At 38.4% G+C, this 24862-nt stretch overlaps 1 protein-coding gene across 5 annotated transcripts in view; it reads right to left on the bottom strand.

Annotated features, from left to right (window-relative positions):
* SLIT3 (slit guidance ligand 3) overlaps positions 1–24862 on the bottom strand; it is a 521231-nt gene that overhangs the window by 272574 nt on the left and 223795 nt on the right. The window contains exon 1 of one of the 5 annotated variants that reach the window (XM_063348620.1): positions 24424–24471. The exons of the other annotated variants lie outside the window; for them this stretch is intronic. Coding sequence (XP_063204690.1) covers positions 24424–24452 — 29 coding nt within the window. The 5' untranslated portion in view covers positions 24453–24471. Of the gene's footprint in view, positions 1–24423; positions 24472–24862 lie in introns of those variants that run through there. 5 annotated transcript variants of the gene reach the window in all.

The following is a 24862-nucleotide window of genomic DNA, read 5'->3' as shown; positions in this document are numbered from 1 at the left end:
GAGGCTGAGGAAGTCATAGAATGAAGACGCTGATTTCATTTGCTTGTAAAGTTCTCCGGGCTCTAACCAGCCTCGCATCCCACCACAGAGGAACAATAACAGTAACTAAGAGACCCACAGGGATGGAGCTCTCAGTCCCATCCCATCCCAAACTCTCGGACATCTTCTATGCTGCTTCTTTATATTTGAGTTTTCTCAGCGACTCCTTGTTCCTCCTTGCCAGCTTTGCTTGAGTTCCTGCTCACTGAGATGGACTAGTTGAGCTTGGAGAAGATGATCCTTGAATCAACGCATTGTGCTTCTGGTACACTAAATGTCACCCAGAGTCAGCCTCAAACTTTTTGATTAACTGGAGTTTAAAACATTTTCATGTAAGGGCTCTCTAGAAACATTTTATTGGATTTTATATCTTGGATTTATATCCTTATGACAGCAGTCAAGAAAACTCCCTATATGATTAGGCAAATGGGGTTTGTCCTCTTTTCTGTAGAGAATTAGAAATTGTCATATGTTTTACCAATGAGAAGAGGGAGAGAACGGAAGAACGGAAACAGAAAAGCTGGGACTCCAACACACTGTACAGTAAAAATATTTCCAAAGCAGTCTCACTGTTGTTAGTATCACTGCTTCCTTTTGTCTTACTGGGACTAAGAACGCAGTGACAGTGCCATGGTGTATCCCAACACAGCATGGAGCAGGGGACGTGTTCTCATCTGTGTATATGCATCATTTACTGTACTCCGCACAAAGCATTACTGACTGCCCTTCATTACTGCTAATGGAATCTCAAGGTCAACGACCAGTCATAAATGTCCATTCTAAATAAAATGTATTGAAGACACCCTGCCCAATGTCTTTTACACAGGTTTCTGGTAAGACTAGGAGTGTCAAAAACCCAGTTGACCTTTCAAGATAAAAAACATTATCAGCTGCGTGGATTTAGATTTTAATCTGTTTCAATTAAGCGTACCCACTGAGATTATACTTCCTGTGGGCTATTCACAGTTTGTGACATGTTTTATCAATATTCAATTTCTCTCCCCCATATTCATAGTATTTCTCCCACGTGGTGGTCTCCTATCATACATATGTATGAGGCCTCTGGTGGGAGTACTGATATTATAACAGTGCTGTAACACTCTCTGGCATTTCGTTATTAAAAAAATATATCTTTTGTATCTTTAGTTCGCATGTCTCTCCCTTCTTGCACAGAACAGCTGTAAGTTGTTAAGAATAACCTCATTGGGCAGGATGAATAACATGTTTGAATTCATAGATGAAGAAGAAAAAAAGACGACAATCTTGACAGAGAAAGTAAGAAACCAACCAACTAACAAAAACCCCCATAAATTACCAAAATTATTTCCACCCCTCCCAAAACTCTCTGCTCAGAAAGCTGCCACACCGGATAGACTCGGAGCATCAGCAGTGATAAAGCAATGTGTCCTCTGCTCTAAGCAACATGGAAACTCATCCCAAGGTCCCCGCAAACACTGATTTTGATGACATTCAAAATGAACCACTGTCTCAAATATTTCATAGCTTTTTGTTATCATAGAAAGGAACCGATTTTCTGGAAGATGGAAAAGAAGGAAGAACTGAACAAAGCTATAGGTTGCTAGGACAAAACTATATGCTGGTTTTCTCCACTTCACTGAAAATAAATAACATGAAAATAAATTTTTGTACCAAATAGAAAGTGATATTGAGTAGCTATTAGATCTTCCCTTCAAACGGAAGGGCCTTTTAGCAACAAGTTGGCTTTAAACTCTGAAGAAGAGAAGCAGAGGAGTCGGAAAGCACCAGACAATGGATCCTCTGATGGAGCACGAGGCCATTAGAGAAGACAGACAGTTCAAGAACAAATTCTCACACAACACAGGGTGTGAGAATGCCTTGAAACAGTGATACTAGCTGACAACATAGAGGAAAGTTGTAAATGGACATTGAATTAATCTAGAATTGTTCCTGAATGATCCTCTGTCAAATTCCAGACCTTCTGACAGAAGCTTTGACCAACCATAGTAACCTTTTTCTAGTCATTATCTTCTCTATTTATACTTGTGTACCCCAAGGTCAGTTACTTTGGAGAGAATAATGAAGGGGTTGTTCCAGAACACATGGCAACTGGGAATCAGAGGTCCTAGCGCATTTGTTTGTGTTACTCAGCCTTTGATCACAGGTATAAACATTTAGTTTCATATCATCCTAGTCATTTCTGCATGAACATACTATATTCCTCTACATTACATTCAGAACTCTGACCAGTTTGGGTGATACTTTGAACATCAGCAACTGCATAAGGATTTATAGCTTCCCCTAGAACATAAGTTATAACACAGGGATTTACTTTTCCAAACAAGAGTGAAACTGCTTTATTTATATTGCAGATCTGATTGTTTTATTATTTGGGGGGGTGGGTTTCTTCAGTGTAGGAGAGAAACTTCTTTTTACAGCAGAATATAGTGGATGATGTAAAAATACCGCATGTACAAATGTTTTTAAACTGTTGTTAAACATTTTATACTTTAGATGGGAACAGGTTAACAAGAGAACACAGAAATGTTTTCATTTAGCTAAGTGATTTTTACAGAGGAAGAACTACAGTCTTAGTGTATATGTTCCAGTCTGTTTAGACCATAAGGGTTAATTTTATAGGGGTTTGTTCAAGCATATTGTTTGTTTCAAATGAGCTACATTAGCCAGATGCGAAGCTGATACAATAAACAGCCATGCCAAATCTAATGAATTAAGAAGAAGAGAACCATATGAAGAAATTTTCACATGAAATCAGGTAATGACAGGAAAGAAAAATTAAGATATATTAAAATAAGTTTAAAAAGTAGAACATTAAGGTTGTAGATAGATTCTAAGCACGAGGACTGATATATTGCTGCCTTTATCATACTCATTTTACTCGAGTAGTAAAAAAGTATTTGTTTTAGTATGGAAGCACTGTGACTTTACATATGCCAGACAAAGGATTCATTTTCTATTGAGGGATCAGAATTAATGACAAGATTAATTAAAATTTTATCATACTGTTTCTTAGTACAAAGTTTTGCATTTAACTACATTGCTGTGTGGTTAATGCTCACATCAAATAGGCCTACAGAGGCTTCTTGAATACAGGCAAGAAAAGAGCAGAAAAGGGATGCCTGGGCTCATTACAGATGCTAATACAGTTTAATGACCAATTCTATATTTTTTTTAAACAAGGTAAAAGTCATGTAGGAGTCCAAGCATGCTGCTAACAGAAGCTAAACGAACCACAAAATGATAGAAGTATTGTGATGTGCATTATTAACCCAGTGCAAGATAAGCCTCTATCAAGAAAAGTATTAATGGTTCAGAAAACCTCACTACTCTTTCAGCTTCTGCTATCTGAAATTATTTGCATTTTCAATCCCTTTCCATACAGATTAGTTACTAGTGGATAAGTGCCTGAAAGAAAATAGCCAGCAAAACAATATATACTGTATACATTGCAAGGGGCAATATAAATTTTTTCAAATATTGACTACACTGCCATGCTTCCCTTTACATGAAGAGCGGTGACTCTGCTGAATGTTACACTGATGTATTCTGCTAGCTTGGGTTGATCCAATATGGGCTTTCTCGAGCCAACAGCCCTGCTGCCAGTGTAGCAAAAGTAAAGGGGACCATCACTACCCCTGCAGTACCAAATGCTCAGAATGAAACATTCAGCAGGATAAATGATACCATTAAAGTATAACTTCCTCCTGTTTTACACGATGCAAGCAGAATTTAAATTGCCCCAAAATCACCAAAACTCAGTTACAACATTATTAGATGGTGACAAGATGATTAAAGTTCAGGCCCGGATTGGATAAGCTCAGTAGCACTAGCTCCCACATCTTCCCTCTCTACTTAGAACGTGTGTGTGTGAGCATACATAAACATAATATTAACTATGAGATTACATCTATAAATTACATATATATTTCAAATGCTATCACTAAAACACAGACCACTTTTGATTAATTAGTTGCAGAAGCTCTAAAACACACATAAAATATATCCAAAATAAACATGGAACAGCTGCGTTTCATGAAGAAGCAACTATTATTTAGAAAAATTAACAGTCAATTACTATCTTTGCAGGTCAAATCCTAAAGGTGCTATGAAAGTTCAAATTATTACTATCATTGGAGTGTGTTTTTTTTTAAATCAGGAGTAATCATACCACATTATTTTAGGATTTCAAAGTAGACTTAACTACATCTATGTAAAAATTCAGCTCTGCTATACTGGAACCACTGGGTTATTCAAAATTTTGATTCCTGAACCATCCCTTTGTAATGAGGTTTCATGCGTAAGAATCATTCAGTTTCTTTCAGATTTCTTTTGGATTTTATAATACTAAGCAACTAAAATAATATGGGTTGGAAGGATATCTGCAGTTGTAGTGGGACAAAAATGTATATCAGTTTGGCTCATGTACTGCACATCTACACTCAAAACACCAAAAGCTTTTAAAATGTGTACTTATTTTGGAACTTGCAAACTTTGAAATTAATTAAAATATATTTGCCAGAATGAAGCTTCTTTTTACAGAGTGGCTGATCTCCCAGCCTTTGCTGTTACCATAAAGGCCCTATGAAGTTAAGCAGTGGTTGCGCAGTACTGTAGTTTGAACAATCTTTTCTCTGTATTTAAGTAAACTTAGAAATCCTGTCTCCTGGAAAGCACATAACTCACACCTCAGCATTAACCACTTCGTGTCTTTTGCAAGATTTGTCTTAAAAGCTAATAAAAGGCCTGTAGGAAATTTCTCTGATAAAGATTAAATAACTTAGCGATGGCTTTGTCCTACATAACAGCACATATAGATGGTTTAGAAGATTCATTTGAAAATTCCAATAGAATCACTCTTTTCAGTCCTAGCAAATCCATACCACAAATGTCAGCCAACAATCCCATCGTAAAATGTTACCTGGTTTTCTCCAAGGGAGGCAGCCAAATTACCAATAAACTGTGCACAAGCCACTGCACAGAAATATCTTCTTAATCTGCAGTACCACAACACTGATAATGAATTATATCATTTGTGGTTTTGATATTAGATGGAAGATAATAAAAAGTAAATTGCAGCACACAAAAGGAAAAAATATATCTTCCCAAGAAGCAGATGATGTTTAAATTCAATACGCTAATAAAGGGTACTTGTATAGCAAGCAGGCAAATCCCTAGTAAATATAACAAATGAATCCTGACACAAGTCCATTTAATACACTCTCTCACATATCTCTTTATGCACACTCTTTCCACTAAAACTCCATTATGCCAATCTACTTTAACATTACCTTGTACTGAAACTACTGCCCTCAGCTCTGCCTTCCAGACAATTCTTAGGAACTGGGCATTTTGCTCATCTGTCTCTTTGCTACTGAAGAATAAAACAAAAAACATTTTTAAAAGGTGATTACAGAAATATTAATGTTTAAGTATAATCAAAACTGTACCCTTTAGTGTTTGAGAACGCTGCCTGGGGATGTCATACAGGAAAATACAGACACACTTTGTAGACCAAAGATGTGTGAGAAAATACATGAACCTGTTTTGGAAAATGAAAGGGTAAAGTTCCTAAAATAAATGGCCACTCTTCCTCTGTAAAAGACTATGTAAGTATTATATAGAAGCTACATTACAAAAAAGTCTACTGAAGTACAAACTGCCACCTTGCAAAAACCATGATCTTTACCCACGCCGACATCCTTTGCCCTGGCACCCTTTGCTCACAGAGAACGTGAAGAAGCTACTGAATGCAAATGAGATGGATAGAACAAAATGACCTCAAGTTCAAATCAGATAAAATACCTCTAGCTACGTTTTTACAAGCTCTTCTAAGAGATATGTTTAATTAAAATAAAAGCATGATATATGCCACTGTGCAAAGCTGTTCTGATAACCAGAGTAGCTAAGAAATAACGACATAAAAGTTCCCCTTAAGAGAATTATTTTAGAAAGGCACACAGATTACTGCATCTGTGGCTTGTGGCCAATTTATCATATGCCTACTAATTTTTCCAATGCTTCAAGCGTGTTTCAGGAAGAGTTTATAGAAAAAGAAAGATAGTGCATTTTTCTAATCTCTGCTTCGCTGGGAGACAGAGAAAGGTATTATTCATGATATCTTTTTGTTCTGAGGAAAATTTGAAAAGAAGAACCAGTACTTGAGCCTACTGGACTTCAACATGCTTTTAGTTACAAAATACACATTTCTTATTTGCTTGTCGTGAGTTTCCCAGGCAGGCTTTCACATGAAAACCTATTTATTTTCTAAAGAAGGTGTCTGCAGAGTGGTAGTATATATCACACCAGACATATCGGTATCTGCTCCTTATCCAAAGGCTGCAACAAATACAAAGCACGTGGGAAAATGGAAGAGCCCTCAGCCTCCTTGTGGTAATAGCAAAGTACTTCACTGGCCAGATCCTAAACATTCCAAGACACCTTTCTTTAATCTTTTTTATTGACAAGAAAATGGAAGAAGATGGATTATATGATCTATGTAAACCCTTACACAGATGCTATTTTTGTAGACAGAAAGGAACTTGAAAACCAAATAATTTCCATCTAAACCCTTCAGCTTAGTAACACTGCTTTGGGACGGTAAGCAAGCTCTTCTTGCGTTGGTAGGATGGAAACAGAGCTGAACCACAGTCAACGTAAACCAGGAGATTTTCCTCCAGCAGGGTTTGCAGGACACGGTCTCCTCTCAGCCTTCTCTCCCTGCAGTGTATTTTCAAGTCCTGACTTGGTCTGTCCTTTCCATATTTTGCATTCAGTGGAGAGGAGAGTTTATTCTTTGCTGCTCCCTATGCCATCTCATTCTTCAAGTCTCCTTATCTTCAGCGTGCCTTCAGGAAATCAGACTGCAAGCAACAGTCCCTTCACAAACACTGCAAGAAGGATTGCTTTACGAGACTATTATGGATTGCCAACTCTTAGACATAGCTTTCCAAACAGGGGTGGCCCCTGACCCTCAGAGCCCTGGCCACACAACAACCTTGCAGGGCTGTCACCACCTCCTGGCAGTAACTAATGTGCTGAAGGCACAGCTAGAGTTCACAGGTTTAAGCAGCCTCCTTTGCACAACATAATGATGTCCCACAGTAACTGTAGTGGCGCATTTTTTTAAAGCAACGCCTTTTAATACTATGAAAGATCATTGCAAAGGCATAGGTCTGAATAACTCCCACTGAAACTTAACAAATACAGAGGTACTATTAATAGCACACACAACACAGGTACCACCAACCTCAGCATTAAGAATCTTTCCTTCGTGGTTCGTCAAAATTTCCAATTTGATTTATGACAATTCTGACCTCCATAAATTTGCCACAACCACTACACCTAGTTATGAGACAGGTAAGGAGATGTTCTTCTGCAGTGATTACTGTTGTGGTGAAGACGGACACAGGCTGAGGTTCATTTTTCCAACAGCAGCTGTGGTGCTCACTGTTGCTGTCCTATCAGAGACTACTGTCCCTATGGGAATTCCACCAGGGTGGTTCAGGTAAGCTCTCCCAGACCCGTGTCCATTGAAATGAGCCAAGTTAGCACTGCCATTATTGATACAGGTTAAGCTAACAGCGCTGAATCAGGCAACAGACGAATTCCATGAACAGCTTAACCAGTGGACCCAAATGCTCCCTAATGGGCATCTGGAAACAGGCTTTGAGGTGAAGGCTAAGCAAGGGTCATAAAATTGCTACAAAATTAGGAGGGCATTTTTTTCTTTATTTTACAGAAATCTTAAGAAATCAGCAGTAGTTATACAGCTGGTGGCTATCTGAACACAGAAGGACCATTCTTGAGCTGGCAGGACCAATCTTCCCACTCTTCATCAAAGCCAAAAAGCAATAAAAATACTTAGAGGAGAACTCGTTAGAAAAAAAAAAAAAAAAAAGCCTTCAGGGCAGGAGGCATGGACAACCTCTGACTAGCAGCACATTACTACAGTCTTCAGCCAGAACATGACCTCAACACATTTTTCTGTCTAAAAATAGCACTGAAAGGTGAAGAAACAGGCAGGTGGTAAAGGGAAGATAAAAATATTACCAAGTATCCTTGTATGCATTACAAAGAGCTGAATACACAATCACAGAATAGAGAATCATCTCAGTCACAGGTGAGTTTGGAAGGAACCTCTGGAGATCATCGAGTTCAAGCCCCCTTCTCAAAGCAGGGTCAACTAGAACAGGTTGCTCAGTTTCCAAAGTACTAAATTTTCTGTATTTCAATTTGTGCCCATTGCACTGGGCACCACTGAAAAGAGCCCGGCTTCCTCATCATTACTCCCCTGCATCAGGTACTTACACACAGTGAGCCTTCTGTTCTCCAGGACAAACAGTCCCAGCTCTCCGAGCCTCTCCATCTTAAGTCAGATGGCTCTTTGTGGCCCTTTGCTGGACTCTCTCCAGTAAGTCCAAGTATCTCCTGACCAGGGTCACCCAGAACTGAACTCCTGATATATCGCATCAGTCCTTGCATCACCTGCAAGCTTGCTGAGGGTGCACTATCCCACCTTCCAGGTCAGTAATGGAGATGTTAAACAGTACCGGATCCAGTAATTACTCCCATGGTACTACCAAACGCTGACCATTGCCAGACAAATTTTATGCTGCTAGTCACAACCCTTTGTGAGCCTGGCAGTTCAGCCAGTTTTCAAGCACTTCACTGTCCAGTTCTCTACCCTATACTTCATTGGTTTGTTTGTGAGAATGTTATGGGAGACAACATCCTGTTACTGGTAGAAACGTCACAGTTTTCCTAGGATCTTTGAACTTGGGGCAGTTTCATAAGTCACAGTAAGAGCAAGGCCCTCTTGAGCCAATGATGAACATGAATGTATGTTTTTAAATGGAATCAGAGATTCCCGTTTCTATCAGCAGCTAAAGGACAAGATATCATTGCTGTCATCTAATCATACATGTTTCCTGCATGTATGGATGTCCAAATAGGTGTCCAACTCTATAGATCAGGAAAGCAACAAAGAGTTGACGCTCAAAAATTTATCCCATATGTTTTGTCAGTAACCCTACTATTCTTTGGGAATCCCCTTCTCTAAAAGCCACGTACATTTCAGACACAATTTTCCAGTTTATATGGCCTTAAGAAACATACTCTCTCAAAACCTCAAGGACAACACATCATAGTACACAAGCACAATATGTGTATGGCACTTGTGCTACTAACCTTGCTGGAGACTGTATTTCAATAAACATGTGCTGTAATTCAGAGATACTGACGCATATTTCCAGGCAACATTCCAGGTCAGATCCTTCATTTTAGTTAGACTTTTTCTCAGTAATTTGAAAAGTTTTTCTTCCACCACTTCTGGTGGAGGCAAGTCTCAACTTTAATCCCCAACTATGCCAGTGCCTCTACCAAAAAGACTTTGGAAAGTCACTCACCTCCTGCAAAATTATTAATAAAGTTTATATCCTATCAATATAAATATACACTTATACATCAATAAAAATTATATAATGGCTAGATTACATCAATTAACTCAAAACATGAATGTCTTCAAAGGCACCAAGTATTGTTAAGAAAATAGAGACTTCTAATACCGTTTCTCTAACACTGTTGGTCTGAAAGCCTGAAAAAATTATTGATATAAACTGCATGTAACTAGCCTTATTAAAACCTGTAGTACAATAAAGCTGTTATATGAAGGAACTCCCTACATTAATTGTCTTTAGCACTGTTAAGTTATAACCCATACTTTTGCAGACAATGTCCTCGTCTGATACAACAATTCGACTACGTACAGTCCTCATCTTGCAGGAAGACAAGAATCTGACCATGGGGGCAGTCTGTCATCAGTTTTATATCAACTCCTTTCTGCTGCAAGGGAAAACACTTGTATTGGATACCATGCAAAGACCACTCCAGCAGAATAAAGTTAGTTTTTAAACACCTTCCATGTTCAATGATATCTGACAGGAGCCAAGAACATTTTGAGCGTTAATGTGCACTGAACAACGTGTGTATACATTATTAGAATTTAAGATACAAAAAGGAAAAGAATGCTGTCTCTCCCTCCCACATTTTGACAAATGGCCATCATTAGCTAGCAAGAAATCAAGAGAAACCTCTGTTGTTACAATTATTTTCTTTCCTCCCATGGGTATGACAGCCTCACACGGAACATCTCAAATATAGCAGCCAGTTTTCCATTCCCCGATATCTAAATGTAATACTATTTCAAAGATCACCTGTGAGCTTATTTATAACAAACCCCTAGCTTTTTGTTGTTATTGATAACATTTGAATAAAAAGAGGTGAATAACAAAGCCTGGTTACAACCTCCAGTTGTGTGCCACCTTTCCTGTCTTTTCTTTTTACATTTACCCTCCAAGTCTTCCCTTTCAAGCAGTCTCTCAGCCAAAGAAGATGAAGCTTTCCACTGCTCCCTTCTGTAAGACACCTTGGAAAGCAAGCGACTAACGTAAGACATTCTCTTCTCTTTGAGTGGGTTCAAAACCTGCCTTTCCCCATCAGAAGAGGGAGTCACTAACATCAAACTAGTGGCTATGCTGGGGAGAGCAGTCCCTTCTAGCCTCCCTCTTGAAGTTGTGCCATTGACAGAAAAATGAACTTTCCAGAAAGACAGAATCAGAAAGAAGCATGACTAGAGAGCAGCAGTTAAAAGAGCTGCCCAGAGGAAGGAAAACCTGGGTTGCCAATTCTTGCTGTAAAGTTATTTATATACTTTATCCAGTGACATACGTGCAAAAGTAAAACCTGAAAGTGATTGCTTGGAGCAGAGAGGAGAAACCGGTGGTTTCACAGGCACTGGATTTAGCCTTCATCTTCCCACCACCATTATAATGATTTCATACAACTGACTTTCAAGATGAATTGCTTCTGATTCATGCCTGCGTGAAGTCAGAGTAAACCACTTAATTAGATTAACTGATCTAATAAGCAGGGAGCTGCACAAAGAGCTTAAAGCTCCAGTTTTCCTCCCCAAGGGACATCCTTCACAGAGGTACCCAAAGGGACTTTTTACCATAATGACAAATAAATTCTCCTAAAGATGCACCCAAATCACCTCAGCGATAACTTCTCTAGAAGTCCTAAAATCCTTTAACATCAATGTTCAGGCTTAAAAAGTAAAAACCCCAGCCAGTTAAATGTATTAAAACATCAGATGTGTTTCATTGTAGGTGAAGTACACAGTCAATTCCTTAAATTGAAACAAAAGACATTTCCTTCCCCTCCTTTGCCTGTTCCCTCTCCTTTTAAAGAGTAGGATAGCGCATGCTGCTTTTTCCTTAAGAAGCACACCAGATTTCCTGTCTTAAACACACTCTATAATTAACAACCAGCAAATAATGAGTACCCAGGATATATAAGTCTATTAGAGTGCTGGCAGTGCTAAAGACTCATGCTGTTTCACTGTGGGCTCCACTTGAAGAGGTGATTTATGGAGGACATTTTTTCATTAAGTAATAGCAAATGGTTTCCACCCTCACAGTACCCAGCAATCTTCTGGGAACAGAACAGCGATATTGAGTCCTTTGCTGGAGAGGAACATTTCAAGGACTTTGGCTAGAACATAAAATGACAATCATTTACTTAAGGTCAGGAAAAAATAAGGGCAAATACAACCAGAGGTTAAGCATAAGGCACTTGATTACATAAAATCTGTCGGTTAGAGAAATAATACAGTTGCTTTCAAAACTACAAACAGCTCTAACTACACCCTTGCAGAAATAAAGAGGGCCAGACTGTCACCAGGTGTCTCAAATTATCATTACTATTGCTGCTTCTTCTATAGTCATTATTACCTCTAAACAGCTAAGCTCTTATTTCCCTTAATTACTCTAAATACTTCTACCTTGAGTGAATCATATAGAAAGCTCCACTAGAAAGTGACAAAGCTTTGAGTACTGCCTGTGTGCTGGCTAATACCACAATCAGACTGGTACCTAATCATTTCAATTACCAATTTCCTTTTCCCCTAGGAGTAACCGTACAGAAGAACAAAATATAATTTCATTGGCACTCCTACTATTGCACATCTACTTTCTCTGCAATTCTCCAGTGCTATTTACAAGACTGTGCCTGCTAATAAGAGATTTCTCCAGTGTATGGACATGCAAGAATCCAAATATCATAATTATAATACCTTACCTTCCTAGGCAACTAATTTAAGGCATTCAAATATTGTAACAATATTGAAATAAACGTTATGACATTTATGGGAATTGTTCTTCACATATCATGGATACAGACGCTGAATTATCAGTGACACCACACCAAACCTGTGGCAGAGGTAGGAAAAGTACATTGGAATCTTAGCTCCCAGAGATCCAACACTGATTTTCTCAAATGTTTTCTTCCTCTCACATTAATTAAAAAATATTGCCTACATTGAAAGATCTTAGTTCGGGAGTCCGAATAAGTATGTATACAGCTACTAACACAGCTTAATTTTTTGAGCTGCCAAAACCAGATGTTGCTGTGACCTGCTCCCACAAAACAGGAATACCAGGCAAAAAATCACCTCCATATATTAAATTCATTTAATACCCCTTAGTGGTATAATACAGGTTTTCCTTATGAATCAGTACAGTCTTACAATAAAATATGACAACAGGATAGAAGATCTTAAGTCCCAATGTAATCCAAGCAGTGAGCTGAACACTGGAGAAGTAGTTTATTTTAAACACCCACCAGAGCCTCCCTTGACAGAACCTCCCTCCACAGCAAAGGGCAGAATGAAAACAGTGCGCAAGCAACATCAACACACAGAAGTACAGTTCCATGGTTGTTCTTCGAGCAAAGACATGCACTTCTGCAGCACTTGCTGGAAACACAGGCAAAGATAAAGATTCATCCCACTCCTGAAAGCACCATGAACTGGAAAGCACCGTTGTAGTGATCTGTATTATACGCACACAATTTTCCCTCAACATACCTAACAGTTGGCAACGTGCTTACTTTTCCATTTAAATTGACTTTGTAATAGCCTGAACATGAAAGGAAAGCAAGTACAGAGCCCAACGATTTGTGCAGTCATCATCACTTTACCTTACTATTTCTCTTAATTTCTTTCCTTCAGTACCTCATATAAAGGAGGAGATTTTGCAAAAACTACAGCTCCACTCTGGAACAAAAGCTGTTTTCTCGAAGTTCAAAAGAGCACGAATGCTTAGTTATAATAAAAGAGGGACTCTGGTTTCTAAGCCTGGTGAACAGGGTGAAACCGGAGGCGTTCCATATCTATGCTCACTTTGAGAGATGACAGGCAGTCCCCCGGGGGCTCTCTAAAACCCACGTCAGGCAGGGCTCCTCACGTGGGGCATGCCTGGGGGTTGCCTGGGAGATAACAATGAATATTTGCATTTTGTGGATGTTCTGATTCCAAGAGCTCTTGGGCCAGTTCTACACACTGAGCGTCACCAGCCTTCTGGATACGATAACATAACCCTCGGAGCAGAGAAGCACTCTGCCTGTCAGTGCTAGAGCTGGGATTTGCTGTTGAAATCCAACAGGCCCAAATCATACAAAACACTTAGATGGTTATTATAAATCTTACATGGCAAAACATGCTTTCTATAACGTATCTGTGAAAACACTCACAAACTCTTCAGTGAGAATCTTAATCTGTCTCTCTGAAAAACACAAAAACTGCTCTGTGTGCTCCCTCAGAAAAAACAATCATATTTGTCATTGTCTTCTGCTCATTTTCCCACTTGAAAGGAGACATTTTCAAAAATCCAATGGGATTTTTGGATCCTACAGGAGCCAGAAGATGTGCTGGCTAATATTTTTACTCACATAAAAGCCCTGGAGCCCCGAAGATCACCTACATAACATGCTACAACGTGCCATGCACACAAGTCACTTCCATAAGCAGCATCAACAATCAGATAAAAATCACACTACAGCAATGTTAACGTTAGCATTAACATACACATACAGTTTACATATAACGTTTCAAAAATAACTGTGTATCATAAATAACTCCTCATTAACTAAAACATTTGTTTACTACCACCACACTTTTCTGTCATCTCCCCACTCATGAAATTTTCTAGAAATTTGTCACAACCTGTACTTTTCTGTGCATAGTAAGGGATACCTTTTAGCTAACAAGCAACCAATAAGCCTTCCACCTGCCCAAATTTCTGCTCTCCCTAACACCACAAAATGCTCAATGTTAAGAGGCATTTGATAGTTTGCTAATGAGAAAAAGATATGTTTTTAAAGATATAAAAACTGCCCTGCAAAATAATCAGTTTGCAAAAGCAAATCTTTCAGGTTTAATATATTCATTAGTATCCTGCCCTTCACATTAATTTCTGTCATCTAAAACAGTCTATGCTGCTCAAAATCTCCCAAAAAGAAGCAAGTGTAGTTAGTACAACTATACACATTGATTTCATGGGAATCCATGCAGTACTCTTAATATTCATTAAACTGGACAACTGGAGATTCAGAGTCTGCACTCCTTGTCTTACTCAGAATTGAATTCTATTAATCTTAATTACTTTAACTGATGATATTTAAAGCTAAAGTGTAGGTTCGAGTGAAAACTCAGATGTTTCATGGTCCTATATTGTAATGCTGTCCTTGTGTTTTAAAGAGAAGGAAGGATTGGGAGAATTCACTTTTAGCCTGAGTTTTCAAATACTCAAGAAGCCTGGATATCATCCTATCAGAAAAGCCTGCAATACTCATTTTACTCAGATAAACAGGGAGATCCTGCTTAAAAAAGGCAACCCCTTTCAAGATGAAGACTTCCATTTCTATTGTTATACTGTATAAATACTATTTAGATTATTTAGTATAAATACTATAATTAGCAGCGGAGTTAATAAGTGCTATTTGTTAGTCTAATTATTAAAAAATGCAGCTCAACTAAAATCTGGTGGAAAGTATATTTCCACAGAGTTCCAATAAACAGTCTGTCTTCGCAACATCCACAGCTTAAGAGTTTTCCCAATATTTAGCAATAGTGCAAAGGGTAGAGGAGGACACAAAACATCATTTTGCAACTGCCACATAATTCTTCAGCACTATCACTCCCTTCCACTCAACTTAATTCTGCCTAATGTTAAAGATGGAAGGACCAAAACCATCCATTATTCCAGGCCTGGTTCAGCATATCTATAATTTTAAGTACTTTTAATGTAACACAAATGCATACAGGAAAAAAGTTGGATTTGTTTCTACTTATGCTGACACATAAACATTTAAGGAAAACTAGGAGTTTGATCGGGATGTACCTTTAGGAATTGTTACTTGACAAGAAATCACTAAACTATATCTGAGTCTTCACATAGGACTGGGCAGTCCCTCCAAGCAGAAGGACTGCAGGTCATTTCAGAGGGGAGCACTTTCCTTGGTGATAGGACATGTGCTTTAAAACCTGTTCAGTCACAGGCAGGTCTGATGTACATGTCCCACTCCCTACATTAGTGCCCTGGCTACTTGACTTTTGCTTAAAAGGAAGAACTAGTCTGAAAAATTCTGCTAAAATGAAGTGGAATTCTCAACTACTTTCAAATGCCTGAAGAAAGCTGGTGACTGAAAAGGCACTGTGGCGGTATATTGACATTTGTTGAAACTGTACACAAGAAACTGTTGGAGCCAATCCAAGGAAGTCGTGTATCACTGATCAGGTATGAGCTTTGTAAGGTGAACGTCACTCAGCTTATAAAGATGTTTTTCCATAGACCTGTTGACAGTGTAACATGACTATTATCTGATTGACATATTTGACAAAAAAAAATAGTTTCATATCATATTATAAAAGAATAGAATTAATTGTATTATTTAGGAGCCTGTTCGGCTGCAAGAACATGCAACCTGTTTCGTCTTCACGTATAGTATCTGAATAAATAATTTGCACAATGCTACCTAAAATAAAAGACTCTGGTCAAGCAAAAGACACATTAAGTTTAGTACTTTCCAGTATCTCAGGCGTTTTTTTAATCTGTCTGGATACTAAGAATCCATCAGGTAAATAGAACTTAGTACTGTTTGGAATGGGTAGGATTTGTCGGTACGGCAATCCAGCTTACCTTGGTGCAACATTAGGCTTCAGTACTCTCATTTCAGGGAAATTAAAAGACAGAGCATGATACTAATTATCAGAAGGAGCATGGTAAAGAAAATTGTACGTTCTGTCAGGGAACCAAGTAATCACATTGGAAATCACCACCATTGGTCTCTTTTTTTCAGTATTCATCTGAGTATTATTGACCTCAGAAAGATTAGCATGAGCAAGGAGTTTAGAAAGGGCATTAAAAGAAAGCTGCCGATACAGCACTGACTCTCCTAGCTGATTAATGCAAATGCTATATATATGCTACAGAAAATCAAGAGATTGGTCACAGGAAAAGGCTGAAGATATGAGGCTTTCACCATATCAGCACAACTGGCTTACAAACATCACAAAAAAGGTTTTATTAATGTAAAGGAACGAACTTGATATTTACCAGGAGCTACATCACTGAATCACCTGTACTACATTTCCAGCATGCTTAACAAGAGAACAGAAATAATGACAGTCAGGCATTTAGCTGGAGGTACAGGAACAGGTTGGTAAAAGTGCAAACATTTGAACTGACCCTGCACAAGAGACAGCAAAACAAATGGTATTATTACAAACAGTGAAACATGATCTGCAACCTGTGAACTGCTGGATTAAAAACTCAAACTGTTACAGTGTGAAAACAAAATAAATGCTAATAAAATAGTTTCTTTATCATATTAAAATCCATTGCAGCTTGCTTATTAACAACCAGTGGTCCAGTTATTTAATGGTGTTGCCTCGCCTATTTGTCACGCATAGCAGCATTTCTTTTGTTTCATTTCCTCTTTACTGCCTTTAGGATGGGACACAAAAATCCACTTAATAGTTTATGTCATTCTCTAAATATTGTCTATAGCTTGAGAACTAAAATCATGGAATTAAATCTATGCTTAATGATGGAACACTAGTCTCTATTTGTGCAAAGTTTAGAATTATATTGAATGAAAGCTCTTGGTATAAAAAATACAAACTGATGTCTCAAAGAAGCAAGTCTTAGTCTTGATCAAATCTATCAAGTCGTCTTTGTTATTTTACATAAAATAAAGATGTATCTCCTGAAGTACTTAGATGCTTCTGAGATTCTTCAAAATACGTGATTTTGAAGGAAAATCTCTACAAATCAGGTAAATAGACTGCAACTCCCCTCGACACCTCACAATCTTTCTCTTCCAAAAATACCCTAAAAGTCCCTCATCTAGAAAAATCATGGAATGCCTTAATTCAGTGCTTAGCAATAAAAATAAAAGTTTTATGAAAATGAAACTGTTGAGATACCAAAAAAGAACTGAATAACAATCTCGGTAATAAAAGGTTACTTGATTCATTTCCTTGATTTTAGCATTTCAAGTTAAAAGTCTTTACTCTTCCAAAAAGTTTTGATTTCATATAAACAGTAAATTGTTAAATTGCCCTTTAACTTCATTTCTTTATATCACTCTGTTAACTTCCAGTGAAATCTCATTGGAGATGGATTTTCCAGCAGTACAATACGGTTCAAACATTCAGCCGTGCAGCGTATTTTATACAAGGGCCACCCTATTAAGCCAGATGATTAAAACATGTACGTATCCACTAGATTTTATGGCAAATCTGCTTTAAGACCTGCAGCAAAACCAGCAATGGAGAGAAACGTAGAACAGTTTTAGAACACGCTTTAATGACTCCCCAGAAAGTAACCTTCCTCACACAACTGGCTGAGGCTGGGCAGCCTGAGAGGATACCTGCTGGCAGGGCTCAGACACCGGGCAACAGTGAAACAAAAGACAGCAACGCCTGTTCTGGAAACAGGCATATTCCCTACTCATTCATTACTTTGAAATTAGGGAAGAGATTAATCTAAAATTACTTCATTACTAATGAAAAGAAGGGGGGGGGGGAGGGGCAGGGGGGACAAAGAAGGATTTCAAATGCACACAATTATACTCTGGTTTCAGACACACAGAAGTTCAGGTAAAAGATACAGAAAAATAGCCCATAGCATTGTAATGCAAAATACTCCAGTCATTTATGCTAGGAACCAGTGAGGTCAAGCACCACATTAGATAGGAGGGCACGCTCACTAAAGCCTGCCTTCGCTGGTGGAAAAAGTCTTTTCCACACATTAACACATACAGCACACCAACAGCCACAAAATGCTGCCATCCAGCTTATTCATCTAATGCCTTGAATAAATAAGTAACTAAATAAAAGGCTGGTTTCTCATTGAAAGAAAAATTCCTCACGGAGATGGAAAGTCTACCCAAAAGCAGACAGGAAATTAACTGATACACAAGAGTTGACCTTCTGCACCAATACAGAATCACAGAATGGTTTGGGTTGGAAGGGACCTTAAAGCCCATCCAGTGCCACCCCCTGCCCTGGGCAGGGACACCTCCCACCACACCAGGTTGCTCCAAGCCCCGTCCAACCTGGCCTTGAACCCCTCCAGGGATGGGGCAGCCACGGCTTCTCTGGGCAACCTGGGCCAGGGGCTCACCACCCTCAGAGTGAAAAATTTCTTCCTAATATCTAATCTAAACCTGCCCTCTATATCTACTAAGGATGACAATCTCTTCCTTGCAGAGCCCTGCTGGCCTAGGAAGGACTAGTGAGAAGCAGAGCACGTTTCCCTCCAAGCTTAAATCTTTACCCAACTCCCCCTCACCCAACAGCACGGATGCTACATTCCCCTTGACTATTCTATCACACAGCCATGAAATGATAAAAATAAGACAAAAACAAAATTATATGACTCAGGGTAGGGACGGAGGAGGCCTTTACCAAACACCTGGCCCAGGAGCAGGACTGACAGTCATCCTGTAGCTGCTTCCTGACAACAGCCTATTTTTTAAACAAGCAAAAAACGATGTGCTACTCTTCAGGTGAAAAGATCCTGCTTTGAATGCTTTATAATCCACAGTCTTGAGACATCCAAATACTATTATCCGAGACAGCATTTTATGATTTATATTAGGAATAATAAAAGCTACTGTATGTTTTTCAGAAGAGAGGATTATAAAAAAGATTTTAAAAATCACATTCTATATTCAGGATGTAACAAATAGAATTCAGACTTTCTGCTGGCTGGGTAAGCAGCAAGCTGTAGTAACTCCATTAAATAAAATCCATTAAGTACATCCTCGAACAAAAACATTCCTGAAAGCACTGCTCTCTTGAATAAGCATAAGGTAATACTTTGTGTTTGCATGCAGAAGTGACGTTTTCCTATTGGCAACAATACTACTGTAGAATTTTAAATTATTTTTTTAAAAAGCATTTTCAAAGGTGGTATTTTTTTTTAAAAGCTGAAGGTGGTATCTGTTCATATTTGAAATATAACTAAGCCAAAATAAATGCAGAAAAATATGAAGACTAAAGGATGGTAAGAACTCATTCTACGTCCAATTACTTTTTGTGATATAGCTAAAATTTAATTCAGCAGGTGATATGATTCCCACTTCAGAATCAAGGAGCTCCTTTTAACACAAGGATAATCTTTTGCATTCAGCAAAAGATTAAAACAAAATTAGTTTCTCTATCAGCTACAAAGATTGACAATATAAATAACACGCAACAATAGATAAATCCAGTTCTCACAAGAACGAAAGTCCCCTATAAAAAGACATACGTATTCATGAATATTTTTTATTCTGCAGCTAACAAGAAGTCTAATTATTAACCAACTATAACATTATGTAACATCTCTGATATCCTGCTATCAAATATCTCTGAACATGATGAAAATCAAGTGATCCTAGTGGAACACTTCTACTTTTCTCCCAACTCTACTGATTCATTTCAAAGTTTTCTTATGTACTTTCAAAAGAAAAAATTAAATACCATTTGTCATTATATTGTACATACTGAAACTGTATTGTATATACTGAAAACTAAAATGGCATACAAACAGGAAAAAAAGGAAAAAAAAATCTGATTTTCCTGCCACTAGAGTATGGTTGATACAATGGTTTTGAACCTTGCTTTGCAATGCTTTTGCAAATTTAAAAAGCATCACTGCTTTGAGGAAATAACTAGTACTGCACACGGGAGAAATGCAATGTGCACGTGGGCTTAGACTCTGCAGTGCAGCTCTTTAGGGTTGAAAGATACTGAAAGTACCTAGGAGGAAAAGAGTGGCTTCATAAAAAATTGCTGCAAACTTCAGAGCAAACATACCATTGAACAAAAATGCAAAAGGACAAGAAAGAGAACGTGGGGCACTGTTCCTTTAAAACAGGATACAAAAGCAATCTGAATATACATGCTACTTGTAGCAGCTAATGTAAACATGAATATTAATTTCTGTTTTGCAAAAAAGTACAAGGAATCCCAAACAGCTCCATAACGACAGATTTTTATCACTACATACTAAAATAGGAAACTTCTCAATATATAAAATGCATTTATGCAGTCTTTAAATAATAAGGTTTGCACACATGTCTGGGGAAAACAGTGCAAATCAATCATGTTGTAAGACTATACTGCCTGTCTTAATACTCCAATAGCCTGGGAAGTGCTGTGAGCACCCTGCCTGATGCAGTTTGTTGCTGTGCTAAACTGGAAGTTATATATGAAGGGAAAAAGGTCACGTATATTAATTTACTAATATCGGTCACACTGCAAATGAAATAACCAACACCCTGTCAGGCTTATTAGCCTACAGAGCTCTAATGTCATTTTTTAATTCTTAGTATAACTTTTAGGAAATGAATACAGTCCTTTCTTTATTTTATGACTATTCAGTATATGTTAGAAAGACTGGAGCTTAAAGGTGTGAAATGAGAAGACATACTACCAATAGTGCAAATCAAATCATCCCTAGGATGCCATTTCTGATTTTCACCAGAAATTAACTTTTAGAACTAAGTTTATGAGTAATTCTACTTAACTTCAAAATATTAACATCACATATGGTTCGGTACAAGCACCCAACCAAAAAGCAACTAAAAACATTACACAAAATAATTGCAGCATGTTAATTTCCTCAAAAAAAAAAAAAATTAACATCAAGTCAATATTGCTCACAAGTTGCAGTTATTAAGACTGAGTACAGGAATCAGGAAGATGTGACCTTACACAAAGTTTTAACTTGTTTTTATGTTACTTTGGACAAACAATATACCACCTACGCCTTAGTTTAAGCCTTCTCTAATAATGATCACATACAACAATCACAAATACTGTATGTTATATATAGATGCCATAAATACAGAGTAAAAATCGACAACATACTTCAAAAAACACAAAAGTATCACTAGCTTACATAAAAAATTAATGCTATAGTGGCAGGGCAATAAAATACATTATTAATTAAAACAGAAAATATTCAGTTTTGAGATGAGAAGTGTTCATTGTAAAGATATAAAAGTTGAGGATAGGTGCAAAAGTACCTGGAATTCTGAGACCTCCTGAATAGTGTTTTTCTTTATTCACTCTTAAATTTGCGTATACCTATGCTAACCCTTCTCAATTTCGGTGAAGAAAGAATTATGCCTCAAGTTTTCCTCCCTTGAAATAAAAGACTTGCAGAACTGAATTACACCCCCCTGAAAGCAGAGATTTAATAGAACCATCAAAAGGACCACAGCTGCACTATTGGATACCACCCTAATTAATATTACATAATCCATACAACACATGTGATCAATTTAGAGGTCCCAGGCGGTTCTTAAGTGAATGAATGCAATTTGTAAACTCTGATCTGTCACTTCCACTTAGAGCAGAAGTGTCTACATTTCATATTACAATGTAATGCATGCTGTAAGCCTGTATCAGAACTCCAATTACTCATGTAATGATCAAGTTCCACGGACATAATTAGGAAATGGGGAAGACAGGACCCGTAAAATCACAAGATGACGGCACAGGAAAGGTAGGGAGAAAGGTAGGAAAAAAGTTACAAAAGGGTCAAGTGTCACCTGCTTGGAAAAGCTACAGTTACTGGCCATTGGTTGGCACTGAGAGGAGGAATTTGTCAAAATCTGCTTTCCTTTAGGATTATTTTACACGAAGTGGAAAAATGTAGCAGCTTAAGCTGTATACTTTAAAGGAAAATTAGGTGCTGAATCTGGGAAAACTTCAATAGAAAGTTTTCTGCATGTCTTATTTCCTACACCTATTCTATTACAGCAGTTAAAAGGAAGTACAGTTTCAGTCCTAAGCAGCTGACCTTTAAAAAGAAGAAATATGTATAAATTCAGTGCTGATTGGCTTTGATCAGGAAATGAGCTTACCTTTCTAACGCATAAGCAAGAGCTGCAGTTTTCACAGTAAATTTTATAAATTCCAAAATTTGAACTATTAAACTACAGCCCCATTTAGAAAGACTAAAAGGTTATAGAAATTGGAAAACTGAAATGTAATAGATCTCAGATCTTCCTAACAGGATAAACTTCCCATTAAAAAACAAACAAACAAAAAAAAAAAAACCAAAAAAACCCAAAAAAAACCCACAACAAAACAACACCACAAGCAAACAGATACAGCAGGAATAGCTTCATTTCTGTTGAAGCACTTTTAAATCCTATTCAGAAATTTCCCAAAAAAGGTTCTATGGAATGAAAGAAGATTCAGAAATGTCTAAATTCCACAGAAAAGAAAGCTTACAAGCCATTTTTGCTAGTGAATCAAACCCAAACACCACAACCAAGGAAATCTCTAAGACAATTACATTTTGTCCCCAGCCAGACCTCACATTCAAGTAACACTGTTTTGAACAAAAGCCAGTTATAGTAGGAGTCTGGGAAGGAAGGTTGCAGGCTGACAACCCTGGCTATGATACGTGCACAAAAATGTCGTATGCAGCTATTAACCCTTTTTTACAAAGTATAATACTTACAGGATGATGGAACAATTAATGTAATTTGAAATCATCCAGTATTGCCTACAGAATAGTAAATCTTATCCAGAACTACAATAAATCTAATTTAATGTTTTAGAGTAAATATACATGAAAAAAGATACTATAATTACGCTCACTAAATATGGCTCCAGATAATTTTTATGCCAGCTTTCATTGAAAGAAAAAAACCCAAAACAATAAAAAAGAAAGAAGGGGAGAAAACCATCCTAGGATGGGGGGAGGAAACACCAGGGCAGTGACGTTAGCAATGTTCCATTATGTCCTTATTTAATTCTGTGGCAAAGATCCTATTGACTCCAATGAGACTACGATTTGTCAGGAAAGATACAAGCAGAATTAAACAGTTTCAAAACAATTTTAATACTCTGCTTTCCCTTCTAAACTCTGACATGCCCGTTTCCTTTTTTTTTTTTTGGCCCACTCTTTTTTTATTGTCGTTGCAGTCGCTGTATTTCAATAAAGAAAGTGGCTCTTCAGCAACCTCTGAAATGCTGGATTTTGCGCAGAGAAAAACACACCAAGGCGTGATCACATGGAAGATCATAATAATCAAAGTAAAAACGTATTTAGTGTCAGTGTGGGTAATGTGAGCGAAGTGTAAAACTGTAAATGGAAATCTGCACAATCTGATTGTTAATAACAACCATCACTCATAATGTTTATGCCGATCCAAATCAGAAAGCAAGAAGAGAGAAACAAAGGGAAAAAAAGGCAAGTGAAAAACTGTGTGTTATGGCAGCATCAAACCTGCTGTGGAATAAATAACTGAAATGATCACTAATCAGTACAGTATTTTTAAAAACAGATCTTTCAGAGAGAAGGCATAGCATCGCACCAACTATTACATGTAAAATTAATTCCAGCGTTTCAAATACAGAAAGATTTAGGATGTTTCATTATCCTGGAAAATGGACATCAACTACTGTGGCAGTGTAGATGGCAATAGGCAGCCATTATAAAGAGAAAAAGGTCAGAGAAACACACTTCTCTTTTCCACCACCCTGAATTATTTATAAGAAAAATTCAACTCAAGGATGCACAAGATTTCCACAGTGCTGTCAGAGATTTTAAATGTTTTGCTTTATTCCATGCGATGAGTTACTTCACCACAAGGCCATGGCTGGGTGCCACAAATAGCCGTCCCCACTGCCAGCCCATGCGGCGCAGGCGCCTCGCTCCGTTACGCTCAGCTCTATTCCACAGCTAATCTTTTTACAACGACCTTAATCCAGTTAACAGCAAAGAATGGCGAAATGTCAGAGTAATTGGATAACAGCCTGAGATTCGGTAATTATTTCATTAGGGCAGCAGACACTGTTTGAGGCGGGGGACGCCCACCAGCACTGCCGGGCCGTGGCGGCCTGTGGCCTCTCCCTGCCCGTGCTCCTCAGGGCAACTGGCAGAACAACACCAGCAGCCTCACAGAAATTAAAACCGTATTCAGGAAAAATTTAATTTGCATCGCGTTTTTTTAACTACAAGCCAAGTAGCTTACCTTACCAGCCTTGGGATATGACACAACATCCCAATAGCCTTGTCTTTTCCTCACGTTTTCCACAGTCTCTTCCAGCTCTGGTTCCTCGCAGTGCCAGGACTCCCCAGGTCACCTTCCCTCCATTTTGTCCCTTTGCTCCCAGCAATGTCCCCTCAACAAAGAGGAGGGCATGGCCCTGGCTGCAGTGCGGGACGGGCCAGCAGCCAGCACCCTGCGTGCTCTGGCTCCTGAGGGGAGCGGGGCAGAGGCAGGGCCTCCCCAGGGAGGAGCAGTTCTGGCGGGAACCCAGCCCCAGGGACACGGCAGCCTTGACAGCGGCTGCAAAGCCTTTGGGCCCCGCTCTGCGCCACCCGGTCTCTGCTGCGAAAGGGCAGCAGGCTGCCCTGCGCGGTACCGCCCTGCGGCCGCTCAGCCTCCTCAGGAGATCAGCACAGGGCAG

The sequence above is a fragment of the Chroicocephalus ridibundus genome, chromosome 11 (assembly GCF_963924245.1).
Source record: "Chroicocephalus ridibundus chromosome 11, bChrRid1.1, whole genome shotgun sequence".
Lineage (NCBI taxonomy): Eukaryota > Metazoa > Chordata > Aves > Charadriiformes > Laridae > Chroicocephalus > Chroicocephalus ridibundus.
Note: the sequence above shows the minus strand (reverse complement) of the source record. Positions and strands in the feature narration are given on the sequence as shown.